The following is a 19,919-nucleotide window of genomic DNA, read 5'->3' as shown; positions in this document are numbered from 1 at the left end:
ATGTATCTATTGCGGTAAAAAATCATGCGTTCATTGCCGAGACAATCGGGTTTTAAAATTTTCCCGCCCCCTTGGTTCAAACTCGTGACTTGAAGGCCTGAACAGACTTCCACAAGTTAATAGCAATGCAGTCTTGCCTGCGGGATCCGTGCAGCAAAGCACTATCTGGATAGCTTGCTTGTGAAACCTGCCGAATGTGGCGACACCCATATTTGATGTTTGCAGCCCAGCTAATAGGCGCCCGTTCTTATGTGTAGCTCCGGTGTCATTGTTATGACTGTAGGAGCTTGATGGGCAGAGCGGCAAGGGGAGCGTAAGCAGCGAGCATTGGAGTAAAACATACAACGCGAAGAAAAGCATACGAACACCAACACTGACTACGCACTTTGATGCATGGCAGTTAGTAATCTGAAAACTAGCGATGCCCAACACACAAGCCCCGCATGGCAAAACTGCATCAGCATGAAGAGGCCTGCCCGCGTAAACTGCACAAACCCGAAACCCGACAAACAGGTCAAGCTTGTACCCATTGTATCACTGGTGGGTACCCGGCGGCACTGGGAATCGAACCTCGCACCTCCCGCATGCGAGGGGATGCTCAACTAGTACGCCACCGCTGCGGCTGTCCAGGTAAAAAGGCGACCAAAAGAAATTCGAACAGTGGAATGCGTAGACGCCGTATTGTTCGCGTTTCTTTCAATCGTGATAGTATAAGCGACACGAAGGCCCTCTCACTGAGTGCTCCTGTACCAGCAAAAAGTGACCCGGAAAATTAACTCGTTTCAGCGGCCATTCATTTTCAACCCAAGCTCTCACAGCATGTCACTAAAAACTCTCAAAACTCTCGCTTCATTCAAAAACGTTTACATGTTAATATCAGGAAACAACTGATGATCGGGAAAGAGCTTCGACTGTTGAACCTTTTCTTATGTAAACATGACAGTTTGCTCAACATGATAGCTTAACCGCGGCATATACCGTGAGGCTACATGCCCACAAATTCTGTAGGAGCACAGTTTTCAATGAGAAGCTTTTTTTTTACACGGCTTTTTTCGTATACTATTAAGTTTCCACTATGACTGCCATGTATCCAAATATCTCCCCTCTGTAAGTGTGCATTTTTTTGCTACTAACATTACTGCGATCGCTAAAACTCGTTCGTCATACTATCGATGCACATTGAAGCTTTGGCATTACGTATGCATTATATGTGAATAGTTTATTTAGAAACACGTTAAGGCCCAGAAAACATAGCCTACTAAACGCGAAACAACACGTTATCTTTGTGTTTCAGGAAAAAATATTTTTAGTTATTGTTACACCTGCAGCGACTGTTGATAGAATCTACACACTCTACCATACAGTGACTCGCCTGTCAGAATCGTCAAAGAAGGCGCATTTTATTTCCTGCTTTTGAAAACTATAATATCATACTTTGCAGTTTCAATGGCTACCTACCCTCCTAGTAGGTCACCACAAAGTGTGGTACGCCGTCGTGGTGGCTGAGTAGTTATGGCGCTCGGCTTGCTGACTCGAAAGACGCGGGTTCGATCCCGGCCGCATCGGTCAAATTTCGATGAAGGCGAGGCCCGTGTGCTGTGCGATGTCAGTGCGCATTAAAGAACCCCAGGTGGTCGAAATTTCTGGAGCACTTCACTACGGAGTCAATCATTGCCATAGTCGCATTGGGAGAATGAACCCCTGTTAACCGAACCTAAGTGCGGTACTACAGCTTCAGAGCCATCTCCTACATGCGATGTGTATATGCACGCTTGCCAAACTCTCTACGCGCTTGTCATTATACTGCACATAATGGAAGATTCGACTGAGCAGGCGCCCGAAAAGCTTTTATAGCTCCTGTCCTCATGAGACGAGTCAGCTTTCACTTTTGTCTTTTTGTCCAGAGGCACCAAAGCCAGCGGCGACGGCTTAGAGCAGCAACAGCGGCGGTGGCCTCGAATGGAAAACATGCATGGAAGTGCAGTCTTCACGTGGGTGCAAGGCGGGACTCCGCAGCAACCATACTCAAGGCGGGCTTAAAGCGGGGATGGGTGAGCACGACAGACTCATCTGTTGTTCCCTTACATAAACGGTCTATATACAGTCTATAGACTTCTTATAGACTCTATTTCCTTCCTACAGAAATTTCTTCGTCTATTCGTAGTCTATAGACTGTCTGTAGACAAGTCTACTAAAAGTGCATGGCCATACATCTATATATTGTCTATAAACTGCCTATGAGATTTGCATTGGCTATAGACTGTTATCTAGGGTTTGTTTATACAGTTTAAAGCCTTCATAGCCAGCAGTCTATGAATAGTCAATAGACTGTCCAAAAAATGTGTAAGGTTTAAGCCACTGCCCCATGTGTTCGCTCATAGTGAAAATGGACGAGCAGTAAGCATATAATATGGCAGTGCTGCAAAGAGCCCAGATATAGGTGGTTTTTTTTTTAGGAGTGCAATTTTCATAAGCTCAGCTAAGTAGTAATTGCTAAGCTTTATTTTGTTTTTGCATTCAAAGCATCCTGTTTTTATTCTTAGTCTTGCCGACGTTTCCCTGGACCTGTTTGGACTTCGAGGGTATCGTGTAGGCATGCCATTTCGCGTTTAGCAGAACACTGCGAAACCTCATCCTTTAACGCCAAACTCCTTGCCTTGTGCAGATGGACGAGTGACACTGCGTGACCGTGTGTGATGCACAGTCACACGCGCCTGGCACCGTCATGTGTGAAGCACACTTAGAATAAACATATACCCGCACCCCTACGCATACCTTATATATGACTGGTTCTGCATAAGGCTGCTCCAATACTCATTACTATAGGGACGTTCACTATAAATTGATCTTAGCATCATTAATGCCATAGACAAAAAACTTTGTAAACATGGCTTTTTTACACTCTCTTTTATGTGAATAATACGCACGAGTCCGGCATTTTATGCCATCTGCACAATGCACAGTCAAGTTGTTCAATTTTTCAGGCAATTTACACCTCCTTTATTGTCATTGAAGGTTACTCAAGGTTAGAGCAATCCGATATCTTACCATAAAGATTTGTGATCTCGACATCATAGACGGTCATTTCTGGTGCTCGTTGACCTCCTTAATACCTGTTTCAGAGGTTCATAACCGTGGCAGCGCACTGCCACCCATTCGTATTCCATCTAACCAATAACTTGACGCGAGCGGAACCACCTGTCTGCCGCTCTACCTGCTACCACAGACACCGATCATTTCCGCAGCGCACTTGGAGACGCAATATAAACCAGTTTCAGGCCTTCATCTATGAACTGCGCTTATATCACGCTACATTTCGTTGCTGTCGTTCTAGGCGTTCCATTTTTATTTCTATAAACACAATTAAAAGCCAAATTAAAAATTGCCGCCACCGTCTGCAAGACGTTGAAGTAACGAGCGTTAGCGGTTTGGTTTAGTAGAATTGATATGAATTAGATTAAAGTGAGGTACACCAATGAAAATACGAGTTCGATGTCGTGCATTATCAGTGACGGCACTAATCAATCAGCAATTCTGTATATAAATGACTTCACTTATCAATCACCTATTGGGTTGCTATATCAATTTACTGTGGGGGCCGCTATCTGGTAATTCTTGGACTTTGAAAGGTTCGCGCCGAAGGGAGGTGGTAGCAGTCTCCAAGAAATCTTGAAACGTGATGAGTAAGAGCTAACCCTCTTGAAAGAGTTAGCCTAAAGCATTTCTCCCACATTGATCGTCTAATATTTTTGTTTAATGATATTTTCTTGTCGATATCTTGAAGTTCATCAGCCCCTGCCTTCTATATATCCCTGTTTACCCTTAGGGTGTATCTAAACCCCTGGTAGTAGAAGCGAATGGAAATCCTCCACTAAGGCGCCTCTTTTCACTGCTTCTTTCACTGCTTCATGCTTCTTCAACGGAGCGGTTGAGGTGTTCACCTATAGACATTATTCAGGTGTTCACCGAGACTGTTACTGCACCTTTTCTTCACCTGTAACCAATGTTCAACATCGCTGATACCTGTTATGTACAGTGAGGAACTCAACTGCGGTGCACCGCGCACTGCTGCGTGGCTGTCTTACGATGTTTTTCGGCCTATTCACCGGGCAGGAGCAGTGCACGGGTGAAATGCCTGATGTGCCTCTAGATAAAAATGCCAGGCAATCTGCCCGCCATATCTGGTGCTGCGTGAGAGTGGCGCATTGATGCTACCTAATCTAAGCTTGCGTGGTAAGGTAAATCGATGTGTGAAGAATGTGGAGATGAGACACATTAAACCGCATCCGGTTAATTTCGTGTTGTTTAGTTCCTGAAAAGCAGTGCAACTAAACAGGCTATAATATACAAATAAAGTTTCATACAAGCTTGTTCACACTGCAAACACAATAAATCTCGCGTTTGGCACATGGCAGTCTTTGGTGCATGTGTCATTAAAGATACCACAGCCGCCGTGTTGCCTGCTGGCCCGAAAGACGCGGGTTCGATTTAGCCGCGGTGCTCGAATTTCGCCATCGACGAAATTCTAGAGGCCCGTGTACTGTGCAATGTCAGTGCACGTTAAAGAATTCTCAGCGGTCGAAATTTTCGGAGCCCTTCACTATGGTGTCTCTAATGGCCTGAGTCGATTTCGGACGTTAAACCCCCATAAACCAAACTAAACCAAGCAGAGTGTGGTGCTACGGCTTCACAGCCGTCTCCTACATGAGATGTGTATATGCACGTTTACCAAACTCTCTAACGGCTTCTCATTATGATGCGCATAATGGAGGATACGGCTGAGCAGGCGCCCGAAAAGCTTTTATAGCTCCTGTGCTGATGAGACGAATCAGCTTTCGCTTGTGTCTTTTTGTCCAGAGGCGACACCGCCAGCTGTGACAGCCTCGGAAGAGCAGCAGCGGCGGTGCCCTCGAATGTAAAACGTGCATGGAAGTGCATTCTTCACGTGGGTGCAAGGCAGGACTCCAGCGACCCGACTCAAGGCGGGCTTACAGCGGGGATGGGTGAGCACGACAGATTCATCTGTTGTTCCCTCACTGAAATGGTCTATATACAGTCTATAGACTTCTCGTAGACTCCATTTCCTTCCTACAGATATTTCTTTTTGTCTATTCCTAGTCTATAGACAAAATACCACTAAAAGTGTATCACACATTAATCAAACATTAAGCCTCGCGTTTGGGGCAAGATAGCCTTTGGCTTATGTGTCACTAAACCCAATACACGCACTTGAACTCCAGCCAGTACCTGAATGGCCATATACCCATAGATTGTCTATAGACTTATAGACTCCATTTCCTTCCTACAGATATTTCTTTTCGTCTATTCCTAGTCTATAGACAAAATACCACTAAAAGTGTATCACACATTAATCAAACAATAAGCCTCGCATTTGGGGCAAGATAGCCTTTGGCTTATGTGTCAATAAACCCAATACACGCACTTGAACTCCAGCCAGTACCTGAATGGCCATATACCCATATATTGTCTATAGACTTATAGACTCCATTTCCTTCCTACAGATATTTCTTTTTGTCTATTCGTAGTCTATAGACATAATACCTCTAAAAGTGTATCACACATTAAATCAAACATTAAGCCTCGCGTTTGGGGCAAGATAGGCTTTGGCTTATGTGTCACTAAACCAAATACTGGGATTTGTGTTGCTTATAGACTCTTCTCTAGAGTTTGTTTATAGAAGGTATAGACCTTATAGACAGAAGTATCTGGACAGTCTATAGACAGTTTAAAAATTTTGTAAGGGTTAAGTGACTGCCCCACGTGTTCTATAAGAATCTATAGACATTATTATATAGACATTATCTATAGACCATTTCGGACAGCTTGTGCTGCGTGAAAGTGGCGCATATATGCTGTCTATACTCCGTTTCATTCATCAGGTGCTACGCTGTCATAGCTAGCGCTCTGGTTTGCGCTGCCTACATCCGCGACCAAAAAGTAGTGCGCTCCTTGTGGCGAGCGAAACATAGTAAATGATTTGCCTGCAGGCTTATTACATGATTAAATGCACTGTTATTGCTGACGACACGCTGTCGCCTTATAGTGCCGTAGATCAGTGGGCCACGGAATAAGTGCCGAGTAAAACCTCTTCCGCTACTTTTTCATGTGGACTTCATCTGTACTTGTGACGACGTTTCATCTGATGTATGTAATGGAATATAACCTAATATTGCAATTCAAGTAAATCGATGTGTGAAGGATGTAGAGATTAGCTCACGATAAACCACATTTTGCTATCGTGTACGAAACTCGAGAAACAGGAAAAATCCACTTCGGCAGTTTCACTATCAACAGATTTTCCACGCCCCCCTGCTCCCAGGAGATAATGCACATGTCGAAATTTCGTGTTCTTTAGTTTCATATAAACAGTGCACCTAAACAAGTTATAATATAAAAAAAGTCTTATACAAGCTTATTCAGAAATCAAACATTAAATCTCGCGTTCGGGGCAAGGTAGCCTTTGGCTTATGTGTCATTAAACCCAACACACACACGTATCCCCCAACCAGTAGCTGTAATCCCTCCTCTTATTGTTTTCACGCCTTTCGTCCAATAATGCACATTGAGATGTGGTGCCTACCAAGAGTGAGACAATTTTGTCTCAGTAGTAACTACAAAGAGATTATGAGAAAATAAGACTCACAGCAGTAACCATGTAGCACCTCGCGATGGACACATGAATCGCACCTTGAAGGAAGGGATGAAAGTAGCAGTAAAAGAAGGGGGGCGTCATGGTTTAAGTATCCAGGTTAATTTGGGCCCCCTGCTTTTTAGTAATCTGTGTAATCGCACAGCACTGCGCATGTGCCTCTTTTGTACTATTCTTCCTATGCCCACCGCGGTGGCTGAGTAGCAAGGGAGCTCTGTCGCTCAGCCAGAGGACACAGTTTCAGGTTAATCTCGAGTTTTCTGATACGGCGTCGCTCACATCCTGTGTGTCGGTACCAGCATTTACCACCATTACGATCTATATACTCCCACCACCACCCCCACCATTACCATTTACAACCTGTATATTGCCTACGCAGCAGACTATCGGCATTAAAGGTCCCCCCCCCCCTTCCCAGTCACATACTTCACTTCACCTCAGTGGAGTACCATAAGGGCCCCCGGGATTCGGGGCATTAACGTAAGTGTATTACACAAGCGGCATTGCATACTTCACAAGGATGGCACATGAAACATCACCTGTTTTCTGTTTTTGCGCTCTTCGCCAATCATCGACGCAGCCAAATTACTATGCCACAAAAACGCGCTCATTCGTTTCTGCCCGTCTGCAGGCCAGCGGAGGTGGATCCCATGGAAACTGCCACCAGAGTTGCGTGGCGGATCTCCGTGGCGGTGGCTGCGTCTTCCGCGTGTGACGCATTCTCCCGCCGCTCCATCGCTCTAATCTGCTCAGCACGGATAACATGTCCAGGCGTGCCTGCCACGGCAGTCCGCAGCAACTCGGCAAACTGACCTTGGTGAGTATCTGGCTCTCAGGTCAAGTGTGGCTTACAGCGGAAGAAGTCGCGGTTTTGAGGCGAAAGCATTTAACGGCTCGTCGTTGTCCATCCGTCAGTTGTTAGTTCGTTGGATTTTGGGCAAGGAAATGGTGCAGTATCAGTCTCACATATCGTTGGACACCTGAACCGTGCCGTAATGGAAGGGATAAAGGAGGGAGTGAAAGAAGAAAGGGAGAAAGAGGTGTCGTAGTGGAGTGCTCCGGCATAATTTTGACCACCTGGGGATCTTTAACGTGCACTGACATCGCACAGCACACGGGCGCCTTAGTGTTTTGCCTCCATAAAAACGCAGCCGCCACGGTTGGTTTCGAACCCGGGTACTCTTGATCAGTAGCCGAGCGCTTTAACCACTGAGCCACCGTGGCGGGTCCCGTCCGTCCGCGAAATTTTACACTATGACGTCATCAATAGCATAAATGTTGTAGCCCACATACTCTTACCAATTACAAAGTAATGGGCGATTATTAATTCATTCATTTATTGATACTGTCAGCCTTTCTCAGGCTATTACAGGAGTGGAAAATCTAATAAATACATATTCAAAACAAGGCATATTACACAACTTCGACATCGACAGAAAAGACATTAAAGAAAAATGAAACAGTAAAGAAAACGCATGTGCTGAGGCACAACTATTACATTGGTGTACTAAGGTCCAGGTAAGATTTCAGGCATTCTAGAAAGGCATCGAGCGAGTTAATATTTACAACGGAATCAGGCAGCATATTCCATTCTTTAATAACACGAGGAAAAAAGCTGTACCTAAAACAATCATTAAGAATGCGGCACAGGAATGTACAAGGAATAGCAATGTCTTGATGCCTCATTAGGGCGTATTGTAAAATATGGTGATGTGTTGATATTCAAGTGGCCATGAATTAAAAGGTAAAGAAACTTCAGCCTATTTACCTTAGTGCAGTATTCTAAACATTTAAGGTTTACTAATTTACATAATTCGGTTGGTGCATCAGGTCGGCGATATTAATTGAAGATAAAACGGGAAGCAAGTTTCTGAACTTTCTCAATTTTTATTTTGTTAGACGCGGTGTAAGGATCCCAAACAATTTTGTCATATTCAATTACAGATTTTACAAGGGTGTTATGAGGTATTTTACATTGGGAGTTGCACTATGGATTTTGCGTTTTAGAGCCCAAGTTGCTTTGCGCGCCTTGGAGCATAGATTATTTAAGTGTGTATTCCAGTATACGTCGAAAGTGAAGGTTAAGCCGAGATACTTATGCTGGTGTACTCTATTAACTGGTTTACCTGCAATGGAGTAAGGGTATATCATTATATTTTTCTTTCTAGTAACAGTAATTAATTCATAAATTAGTCATTTTTTTATTACTAAAATATATTATAAAAAGTTAGAAATACTAACAACTAAACAAAAAATTAGAAAAAGATAAATAAAAGTGGATAATAACAGTTGAAAAATTTTCAGTTTTAAAATAGCAATCAAAGTAAATGCGAATGAAAAAATAAAAACAAATTAAAACTTATAGAGAAAGGAAAAACACAGAAACAAAAATAAAACGAAAATAAACAAAATAAACAAAAAATGAAAAACATCAGTAAACATGCAGTGCCTACAGGCACCAAGGAAAAAAAATCCCGGGTACTAGAAAGTTTCTTGCTTTCGCATTCCTGCACGTAAGCAGACTTAAGCGCCCTCTGAGTTTTAATTTCAGAGGGTTGTTTAATTTCTGAAGGAAGAGAGCAAGTGATGCCGCAGCTGTGGTCTCCAGAATAATTTTGGCCGAGTGGCGATGGCACAGACCACGCGCTTTGTGTGATGTTAGTGGACGCTAAAATTATGGAGGACACTTGAGGCTACTTACGTGCTGTGAATGCGAAACCATTTGTGTCTCATCGCGGGCTGCTAGTTAACTAATCTCGCAAATGCCTTTAGGGTAAAGGCCTTGAAGTGAGTCTTTCGGCTGAAAGCGTTTAGCATTCGGTTGAAAGCATTTAGGTTGAATACTCTACGCTAAATCTGGAGATGTTATCTGTTGTGTCCGTCGCGGAAATACTGCCTTACAAAACACTCGTCGGCAGCTAGTCGTACTTTGTTTCGGTTTCTTCAACACGGGCAAATTACTGTGCTTACAGACGCACTAATTCATTCCTGCTCACCTGCAGGCCTTGAAGAGGAGGAGGATGCCTTTTCTTGGTTGTCATGGAAACGGGCAGCAGTGGCGCCTGGTGAATCTCCACACCCGTCATGGCGACTTCGACGCATGCACGCACAGAGGCCCCATTTTGCTCAGCACGAAGGACATATCCAAGCATGCCATCCACGGCAGCCCGCACAGCAACTCGGCAAGTTGACGTTGGTGAGTATGGGGCTCTTCGGACAAATGTGGCTCACATGCGGAAGAGGTCGCGCATTGGGTCTCTGATGTCATTGCTGTTTAAAGAGGAGGTGTCACTGTTGGGTGATGAGCAGAAAATGTTTTTTCGTGCCATAGCACCTGTAGAGGAAGAGAGATTTCGTCCGCTCTTGGCGTTGGCTTGGACATTCCCAGGGCTCTTTTGTCTGTACAAGTCAGCTATTCTTCCCATTACGCAGTGTGCTGTTGAGTCTTGACTGCATAAGCGGTTGAAACATGCCCAAGTCTAAAGCGCACCTTCCCAACTTTCACATCGTGTGTTTTAGGTGTAGGTTTTAGGTGTTTTAACATCCCAAAGTGACTCGGGCTATGGGGAGGCCATAGTGGAAATTTCGACCACCTGGGGTTCCTTAACGTGCACTGACGCCGCACAGTACATGGGCCTCTAGCATTTCGATGGAGGCGAAATTCTAGAGGCCCAAGTACTGTGCATTGTTAGTGTATGTTCAATAACCCCAGGTGGTCGAATTTTCCGGAGCCCTTCACTACGGCGCCCCTCATAGCCCGAGTCGGTTTGGGAGGTTAAGCCCCCTAAAACCTAAACCTAAAGCACACGATATGAATGAAAGTTAGGATGGTGGAAATTTCGTCTGACATAAATGACCTTGGCGATACCAAGTGTACCAAAATTCATATGCGCAGTAGGACTTAAAATGGTTGGTCATCAGGACTGCTCTCCAAAGGGTAGTAAATATAGCACGGGGCGGTAGGGAAGGTGGGGGACCACATGTGATCGGCACGTTTGTTTGAAAAAAGCGCCAATTTTTGAACAGCGGTAGACCGAGGGAAATGGAAAGAAGCTGTCTTCCTCACTGCGCATCGATAATGAACGAGAGCATGAAGAACAGTATTTCAGGCACTGAAACACTCCGGCTCTTGAGTAGAGTTTTGGTCCTCGCAGGGGCGGAATTTTGTCACCAGTCAGGAATGTGAAATGATGGTAAAATGCAAAAGCCACCTCTGCCTATGGACGGCTGTTTGTCGGATACTTATGTTTGGGAGTACAACGACATGCTTGGCCAAGATCGTAGTTAAGGTCGCTCAAGAAAAATGGAGCTGCAGATCTGTCGAGAAGGTATCGGACTAATATTGTGATAAACTGTACCAAACCATATACGCAGTGCCGGTTCATACAAACTACATAATGTACCACACAATACCTTGCAAGTGTTGACAATACCTTGTCCGTCCTGACTCAATACCTTGGCCGTCAAAGAATGAGATTTACTCTCTCTACTTCCCCTGGAAACAATGAAGGCATGAAGGTAGAATTAAAACAAGGAAAACAGAAGGAAGCGCCATGGTAGTGTCCCGGTTAATTTGGGCCCACTGCTGTTTAGCAATCGGGGCACATCGCACAGCTCATGTGCATTGTTGGTGCAGGTACATATGAGCTAACGGTACGCTACTTTTTAATTGTTACCTACCCTCCAGGTAGGCTACCAGAAAATATTGTTCTCGGGCTTCAGAGGTACCTCCTACATGCGATGCGTACACAGGGTGTTTCACCTAAGACTGCACACAATTTTTAAAAATAGGCTAATTTGAGTTTTTTTTGCCATAGCATTATCAGCAGTGCAATGCATCAGAATATGTGCGAATGTATGAGCTGGTTAAGTAATATTGAACTTTTAACTATTACTGTTAGGCTCCTTAATTATGGAAGGTGTGTAGCCCACCGTAAGATTATCCATACCAGTTTTTAGAATTTCGAAAACGCGGTTACTGTCTCCACTGTGACCCAACCGCATTTCGCTCTTTCGAAGAGTTACGTGCACTGGAAAAGTTGCTTCGCGTGCAAGCTTCTCGAAACCGCATCTATTGTGGGGCCATACAGCCATAGTTTGTTGGGCGAAAGCACAGAGTGTAACCACGTTTTCGAAATTCTAAAAACTGATAAGGGTGTCACTCACGGTGGGCCAGATGCCTGTCGATAATTAGGGCCTAACAGTTATAGGTAAAAAGTTAACTGTTCAGCACTATTGTACCAGCCTGTTATTTAGCACATCTTAGCTGTGTTCTGAAATACTGGCTAGCTGACAAAGCTGTGCCAAAAAAGCGCTCTTCTAACTCAAAAAGCCTGTTCTTTTTTTCAAGTCTTAGGTGAAACGCCCTGTATACACGTTTAAAACACGCTATATTCAATTCACTATATTTCACATGATGCACGATTTTTTGCTTGCAGTGGCACGAAGAGCTTTTAGATTTGCACTAAAGGAATGAACCAACTTTTGGCTTTTGTCTTTCTTTTCAGAGCCACCCTCGTCAGTGGCGCCGGCACAGAAGGAGCCGCAGTGGACTGGAATGAAACGCATTAAGTGCATTCGTCACGTGGGTTTGGCTCCGATAGCGACAGCCGGACACAAGGCACACTTGCAGCTGGGATGGGTGACCACCGCTGACGCATCAGTTGAGGTGACTGGCCCATGTGTTTACTCGTCATCAGTTGAAATGGACGAGCAGTAAACAAATCATATTATGGCAGTGTTGCAAGGGCCAAGATATAGCAATTATTGAAGCGAAAAACTTCACCACGCTAGGCAAAGCACTCGTCGTGTATGCCGGAGAATGCCCTTGATCAACCTTCAGCCCAATCACTTTAGTCGTGTATGACCACATGTGGTACAGTGATGGTTTTCAACCCTTAGTTGACCCCTGATCTTGACCCATGACCTTTCGTTGACCAATTAGCTTTAACATCCGATGGGGTGATATGAAGCCACGTGATGACATTCGATCGGGGTGTCCTAAGACCATGTGATGCAACGTCATAGCCGCGTGGTCGTGTGGGTATGTATAGAACGGCTGTCGCGAGCGTGTAGCGTAGCTGCCATGGACGAGCCTCAGACGCTTAGCGAGCGTCCTTGCTTTTGCTGGATTCCAGGGCTAGCCAAGTTAAGCCACTGCCAGTTTTTTTAAGAGAGAAGTTTTCATATGCTCAGTGTAGTAATTACTAAGTCGCATCTTGTTTTTGTACTCAAAGCAAGCTGTTTTGATTCTTATGGTCATCCTGCATATAGTTCAGTGGACCTTTTTGGACTTCCAAGAGGGTATCATCTCAGCAGCGCATTACGCGTTATGCATAGCACTGCAAAGCCTGCCCCTGTCAAACGGTAACAAACAAGGCGTTGTTTTGAGTTAAGAACGGTACTGTATAAGGCGCCGCAATCTAGTTTCATTTAGGCCTATTCGACAAGGCCTTAATCACATCGTCGAGAATATTTTCCTCAAGGCATTTGTTTACATGTGACACGCGATGAGGCGCGTCCATTTTATTATATCTTTCAGTGGTGTGCCGCACTTAAAACGCTCCAGTATATGCGGTGTCAGTGCGCGTTAAAGGTCCCCAGATGGTCGAAATTATTCCGCAGCCCTCCACTATGGCACCTCTTTCTTCCTTTCTTCTCTCGGTGTCTTTTTTATCCCTTCCTTACGGCGCGGTTCCGGTGTCCATCGACATATGAGGCATACTGCGCCATTTCCTTTCCCCAAAAAGACCACTCCTTAAAAAATACTGCATGCTTTCTTCTTCAGACGCCATTTTGTGGAATTTTGCCAGTGTAATAATCAGGCTTAAGACTGCGCTTCACCATATATTGTTGGTACAGGTGGATATGAAGTAACGATATGCTACATTTGAATTGTAATAGTTTTCGATGGCAGTAGGTACTACACATCAGGTTTTATGATATCGCATACTGGTTAGAACGACTTAAAGCAATACAGAGTCACATTTAAGGTTTGTCTGCATATCAGGCACTCTTGTAGCCCAGGTTGTCATGGAAACAGCCAGCGGAGGAAGCCAAAGCACCCGGCATGCCCCGGCACCTGGTACTTGCCAGGAAAGCCGTGAACACTGACAGAGCTTGGTGCGACGTGGCGTGGCTCAAGACAGCCGAGTTCGGATAACATGTCCGCGCCGACGCGGCAGATCCACATTCGCAGCGCCCAAGGAAAGCGAATGGTGAGCACTTGCCTTCCTAGACAACGGTCACACCGTTGCGCTCAAATAAGGGCATGGCGAAGAATATCCTGTGAAGTCTGCTCCCAGCGCATATTGTTATCAGTGGTAACCAAAAGGGAGATTCCCGATAAGCTGAACAACCATCCAAATAGGATGTAGATATTAGTCTGATATCTGTGAGCAATTTTGGAGAGACACTGAACACGGCCTTTTCTGACATTGTTGATGTGTGTCCGGCAGGAAGACATGCATTTATTTCCGAGCAATATGGATAGAAATTTTCCCATCACTGGCCTCAAAGAGCGAGAGAAGCTGCGTGTGATCGCCGTTTGCGAGTGGAAACTGACGTGGCCTTGACTCGGAGATCCGAGCTACCAAAACCTCTCTCGAAGCGCTTAAGGTTACTTGCGAAAGCGGCTGGTCATGAGCACACCGGTATTTCATTTTTGCTCACCATCTTGGTGGTAAAACATCTGTTCTCAGCAAAAAAATTTTGCAGCTTTATGGGGTCGGCACATTTTAGGCGCGGTACAACACCATAGTCATCTTAGCTTTTTGACTCCTTTACCTGAAAACTTTGTGATTATAGTACCTATGCCGCTGTGGATTTGTAGGGCTACTTCACAGGATATTATAACATCGAACACGAATGTGCAGCAGTTCGCTCATTGGGCGCAACTTCATCAGCTCGTTCAATCGTCGCCGCGCACCTGAGCGACTGACGAAGGAGTTCTCTTGGTGTGATTAAACGACAATGCGCTGGAGTTGCTGCACAGGCGTGCTTGGCATTACAAAACAAAAGAGAATGGAAGAGTAAAAGGAGGTTGAGAGTCTGATTTCCAATTCGGCCACTAGCGTGTCGCGACACAAAACTTTGGCCGCTGCAAATCAGTAACACTGCAGAATCCGTGTATTAATCTGTATGCAACTAGCAAAGTCATCTAATCGGCTAGTACTTTTATCATACCGATATCTAAAATAGAAGCACTACTTGCAACTAGCTTTAATCAGAATTTTTTTCAGTGAATAGGCACCTGTTCAATGGCTGTCAACATCGACTTGTACTATATACACTGGCTAAAAGCAGAAAAAAAGCAAACACTTGCCAATCTAAAATACGAATGATGTCCCACGTTAACACTCCTGCATGTGATCCTAAAATGCGCGCCAAAACAACGAAATCTTGCTTGCACATAAAGAGCAAATTTTGAAGCATTGCAACAGACTTAACCCATGCATTACTTACTTGTCCTGTCAAGTTCTGTCTTCGTTCGTCTTTTTTTCCGCTTTAAAAATTCTGTATCAGAATGCAACATTGCAACCATGTATAACACTGTAAAATCTCGAATGAGAAGCTAATTCATTTTTATTTAAATGAAGCGAGGTGTACTTTGCGGCTCGCGCACCCCAAATTCGTGTTTGCGTGAAAATGTCCAGCAGAGAAAGAATCACCGGCTCATCTATGACGTGAGCAGTTGGCTTATAAAGGCCTCAGCAATTTAGATGTCGTCGAATGTTATCAAACGGCATAGTACCTGTGCCACGCCCACAAAATAAATGGCAGTAATTGCATATTGTCTAGAATTTTGTTAAGTGCGGAACCTCACTACATGCAGGTCGAAACCTTAACCACTACTATAAGACTGTCAAAAGTTTTTATTTCGTAAAAAACAACGCTCGTAAGCACAAAACCTTGTTAAGGCTGTCCAAATGTACTATTAAGATCCTTTTGCAGAAAATGTTACCGATCTTGACTAACCAGTCGATAAATAAGCCATTGACTCGCGCGTCGACCCGCAAGCCACGAGTTTGTCAGAAGTGCCCCAAAAGCTGGATCCAGTCACAATGGAACTACAGTGCAAGTGTCTCATCTAACTGGAAAATCTATTAATAAAACACTTGCTGACCGACAGTATGTTCTCTTTAACGAAGTTTCCTGCTTTTCTGCGTGGTACTGCTTGTGCGGTAGGTATTTCTTGTGGAGAGGAGTTCTGTAGAACTCTTAGCTTGAGAGTGGTAGTAATTCTTGCAAATCGTGCTAAATAAGATAATTCGGCGAAATGTGTCATTTAGTACAGCACTAAATTTGTCCGCTTGACACGGGTAAGTGTTTCGTGGGTCCAAACACGGTCAAGGCATTCGCATGTCCTGGAGGGCGGTGTCCTCTTTGTCGACCGTGCATTAAAGCAACAGATCTTGCATTCTTATAGGCGAGATTGAATGCTGGCCCTGAGAGCTGAGCTGACTCGCAACAGATTTAGCTCTGCAGAAAAGGAATTCAATGCATGGATGAATACGATTTTACCATGACGGTGGAAAAAAAGCTGCTGCCTCCGTCTGGAAGACGTTGTAGTAACGAGCGTTAGCTGTTTGGTTTACTAGAATTGATATGACGCCATAATCACTTGCTTTCACTTCTGTCATTGGCACTCGAATTTTGCTGCCATCTTGTATTATAATGTCGCCTAACTTGGCCGCCATCTTGGAATAGTTAATGACGACATCAATTACCATTATTGGCTGACATCTTGCATTTATGAGTGACGTCGCCAATCACTCACCAGTTTGATATATCAGTGACCTCACCAATCACCAATTTGATATACTAATGACGTCACCAAAAAATCTCCAGTTGGGTTGCTTTATGGATTTACTATGGGGGCCGCCATTTTGAATTCCTCGGCCATCTTGAAGCTGGTAGCAGAGCCCAAGAAATCAAGCAACGTTATGAGTGAGAGCTAATGCTAAAAAAAAACATGCATTAACCACCTGGGAGCATCACACATAACAGTAAGCAGCTGTCGACTGTAGTTGATGCCGGTGCCTCTGCGCCATTCCCGATTTTCTTTATATTTTGTAAGCGCTTAGCCATAATTATTGGCATGCCACAGAAGAGTGACCGCTCTATTTTTCAGGAAGAAATTTAATTCCACGCTGGCTACTGGTAGGTGAGAGGCAATAGGCAATTATACTTCCATGTAGACGCAAATTTCTTTCAATGCCTTCTCGCAGTCGGCGCTCTTCTGGGCACCGTGCATCGATGCCAACCTCATCCCGGGACCGCAGGCAGTGCCTTGGGCCTGCTGAAATCTTCAGGCAGAGGTAAGTTTTGTCCTCTTATTTAACTGAGTCAGGCACGGCTTACAAACAGGAGTGCGGTTATTCCTGGTGCAAGAAAGAACCGTAACTGTATCGGCCCCTCCTGCGAGTCTCCTGCACAAATTAGCACCTGCTCAGTCTGTGCCATTCTTTGGGTGCACACAACAAACCCTTGAGCTTGTTTCTTCAGCGGCTGCCACTCAAGCTATAATAGGCTTTGGGGTGGCAGGTAATAGCTGTAATAGGTATTGCATTCACAGAAAGATTTGCCGCAATTAACACCGAATTCGAGCAAGACCAAAAATTTTAGCGTCCACGTGCGTCGCTAAAAATCGTACCGCATGTGATCGCCGACGCTCCAGAGGCTAGAGTGAGTGTGACGTCATGCATGCACCGCCCACTAAGGCACAGCCAGAACCGAAACTAATAGCAACAATAAAAAATTAACAGTTCGGTTACGACAGTGTAATGCGAGATTCAGCGAGAACTGTTTAGGACCACTGGTGTAGTGGTCACGTGATACACCCCCGCACTGGCAGGCGGCTGTTCCATACAGAGCGACACCTGTGCTAGAACGGAGCAAGAAACTCGTAGAGGTCGCCGAGAAGAAAAGCGAGACTTCCCACGTAATGGCCGATTTAAGAAAGGTACTCTTCGGACTTGGGGACTCTGGGTGCTTCACGCAAGGAACCTAGAGTTTGCTTTAGAGCATCGCCACAATGACAATTTTGAGTGGCCGGCCGATGTTCGGATCATCGCTTCTGACTAAAAACAGCTCCGTTGCATGTTAAGGTTCCAGCCCGATTTTGTCTTTGGGCCATCGCCGAAAGCCTTGTTGCTTGGAGAAAATTTAAGGGAGAATTCATGATGATGTTCAAGATTCGCTACACAAGCAAGATAGATAATCGGAAGATACTTCAAGAACGTTTAAAGGCGAATCCGTAACAGTCTATATTAGCGAAAGGAGTCTGCTGTGTTAGTACGGCAAGATTCAATGGAATAAATTCTGCTAGACCAGCGGTCGCGAGAGGTCTGCATTTCTATGACGCCCAAATAACATAAGGATGAGGATGCTCTGAAGTGGTGAGCAAGGAGCACTATGACCAGGCTTCTATGAGTGGAAGTGCGTTCGCTCATGATGAAGAGCTTGGGCGGGATCAGCAGTTAACCACAATTATGTTGGTGACCGGACAGGTACCTCGACGCATACAGAATGCCGCATTGAAGGTTTCTCTGCATATCAGGCACTCTTGCAGCAGCCCAGGCGATGGGCGCGGCTTTTTCGTCGTCATGGAAACAGCCGTCGGAGGCACCAAGTACCCTAGGTGTACTCCGGCGCCTGGTACTGGAGAGAAGAGGCGTGAAAACCGACACAGCTTGGTACGTGGTGTGGCTCGAGCCAGCGGAGTTCGAATAACATGTCCGTGTCCATATATGCTGTTACGCCGAAGGAAAAATCGAATGGTGAGCCCTTGCCTCTCTTTAAGAACGTAGCACAGAGCCGACGCGCCCTCCTGCCGAGGAGTTGCATTCCGTAAACCATAAGCCACATATCACACGCATCTGGGGAGCCAGAAAGTGCAAGGGATCCTATTTCTTCGCCAACACGCGGACTGAGTTGCCCGAAGAGTTGCATTTCCGGCTGTAACTCTGTGGGCATAGGTGCCCTTTAGCTTCCGGTGGAAGATTAGTCTCCTGGGATGCGTATACAGTATAGCAAGGGAACAGCAGTTCACAATAGGCAGTGAGGTGCTGGAAGTGGTGAAGGAATACGTCTACTTAGGACACGTAGTGACAGCTGATCCGGATCATGAGAGGGAATAACTAGAAAGATAAGAAAGAATGGGGTGGAGGGCATATGGCAGGTTCTCTCATATTATGAATGGCAGTTTACCGATATCCCTCAAGAAAAAAAGCGTACAACAGCTAGTATCTCACCGGTACTCACCTACGGGGCAGAAACGTGGAAGCTAACGAATAGGGTTCACCTTAAGGACAACGCAGCCAGCTATGGAAAGAAAAATGATAGGTGTAACGTTAAGAGACTGGAGCCGGCAGAGTGGGCGAGGGAACAAACGCACGTCAATGACATCCTAGTCGAAATTAAGAGGAAGAAATGGTGTTGGGCAGGGCATGTAATGCAAAGGCAAGATAACCGCTGGCCCTTAAGGGTAACGGTGTGAATTCGAACAGAAGGCAAGCGTAGCAGGGGGCGGAAGAAATTTAGGTCGGCGGATGAGATTAAGAAGTTCACAGGCGTAGGGTGGACGCAGCTAGCAAAGGACAGGTTTAAATGGAGAGACATGGGAGAGGCCTTTGCCCTGCAGTGGGTGTAGTTGGGCTGATTATGATGGTGATGATGCTACTTATGATGGTCATACAGCGCTGGCCTGGCCGGTCTTCCCTAGGTCTAGATGGCTGCTTTCCCGCGCAGAACGTCGCGACCATATCTTCGTCTTTCGCGTATAGTCCCTGGTGCGCGACGCCAGTTCTCTATACAAGAAGGAAGAGTCTGTACGCTGTAGGCTTCCAATGCAAGCAAAGTTGTTTGTTTCAAGACGCAAAGTGCTAGCGCCTACGACCCCAAGTGAACGAACAATGCCTGCCATGTATTCAAAGTACGATTTACCTAAAGAAACATAAGGCGTATCCCTTACCAACAGATCTGTTTTCTGCCTTGTCAGGCTCAAAAGAATATACGCATTTTGTGCGGCCTTTACTTTATGATTCTCTGCGCTTCGTTAACTCGCTTACCGGCAATCCCGGCCGAGGCCACGACATGTCTCTGAGGACTACAGGCAAAAAAAAAAAAACACCCGTCTGCTGGTTTGTCAGTGCGGTCTCAAGAAACGCAGGTGGTACAAATTACTCTGAGCCTTCTACCCACACATTACCAAGGAGAGTACAAATGAGAACGTTTATGTAAAATATCA

At 45.2% G+C, this 19,919-nt stretch overlaps 1 protein-coding gene across 2 annotated transcripts; it reads left to right on the top strand.

Annotated features, from left to right (window-relative positions):
• The first annotated feature begins 7,306 nt into the window (after positions 1–7,306).
• Positions 7,307–16,975, top strand: LOC144100467 (uncharacterized). Of its 2 annotated transcripts, XM_077633417.1 has the most exons (5): positions 7,307–7,487; positions 9,673–9,866; positions 12,178–12,338; positions 13,692–13,887; positions 16,900–16,975. In XM_077633417.1, exons 2-4 carry the CDS (start codon positions 9,755–9,757, stop codon positions 13,830–13,832), a joined length of 414 nt encoding a protein of 137 aa, XP_077489543.1. In that variant the 5' UTR covers positions 7,307–7,487; positions 9,673–9,754; the 3' UTR covers positions 13,833–13,887; positions 16,900–16,975. The 2 variants fall into 2 exon arrangements, with proteins under 2 accessions (XP_077489543.1, XP_077489544.1); XM_077633418.1 differs by lacking the exon at positions 12,178–12,338.
• The last annotated feature ends 2,944 nt before the right edge of the window (positions 16,976–19,919 follow it).

This window comes from Amblyomma americanum, chromosome 8 (genome assembly GCF_052857255.1).
Source record: "Amblyomma americanum isolate KBUSLIRL-KWMA chromosome 8, ASM5285725v1, whole genome shotgun sequence".
NCBI lineage: Eukaryota > Metazoa > Arthropoda > Arachnida > Ixodida > Ixodidae > Amblyomma > Amblyomma americanum.
The sequence above is the reverse complement of the archived record's forward strand: the minus strand, read 5'-3'. Positions and strand labels throughout refer to the sequence as shown.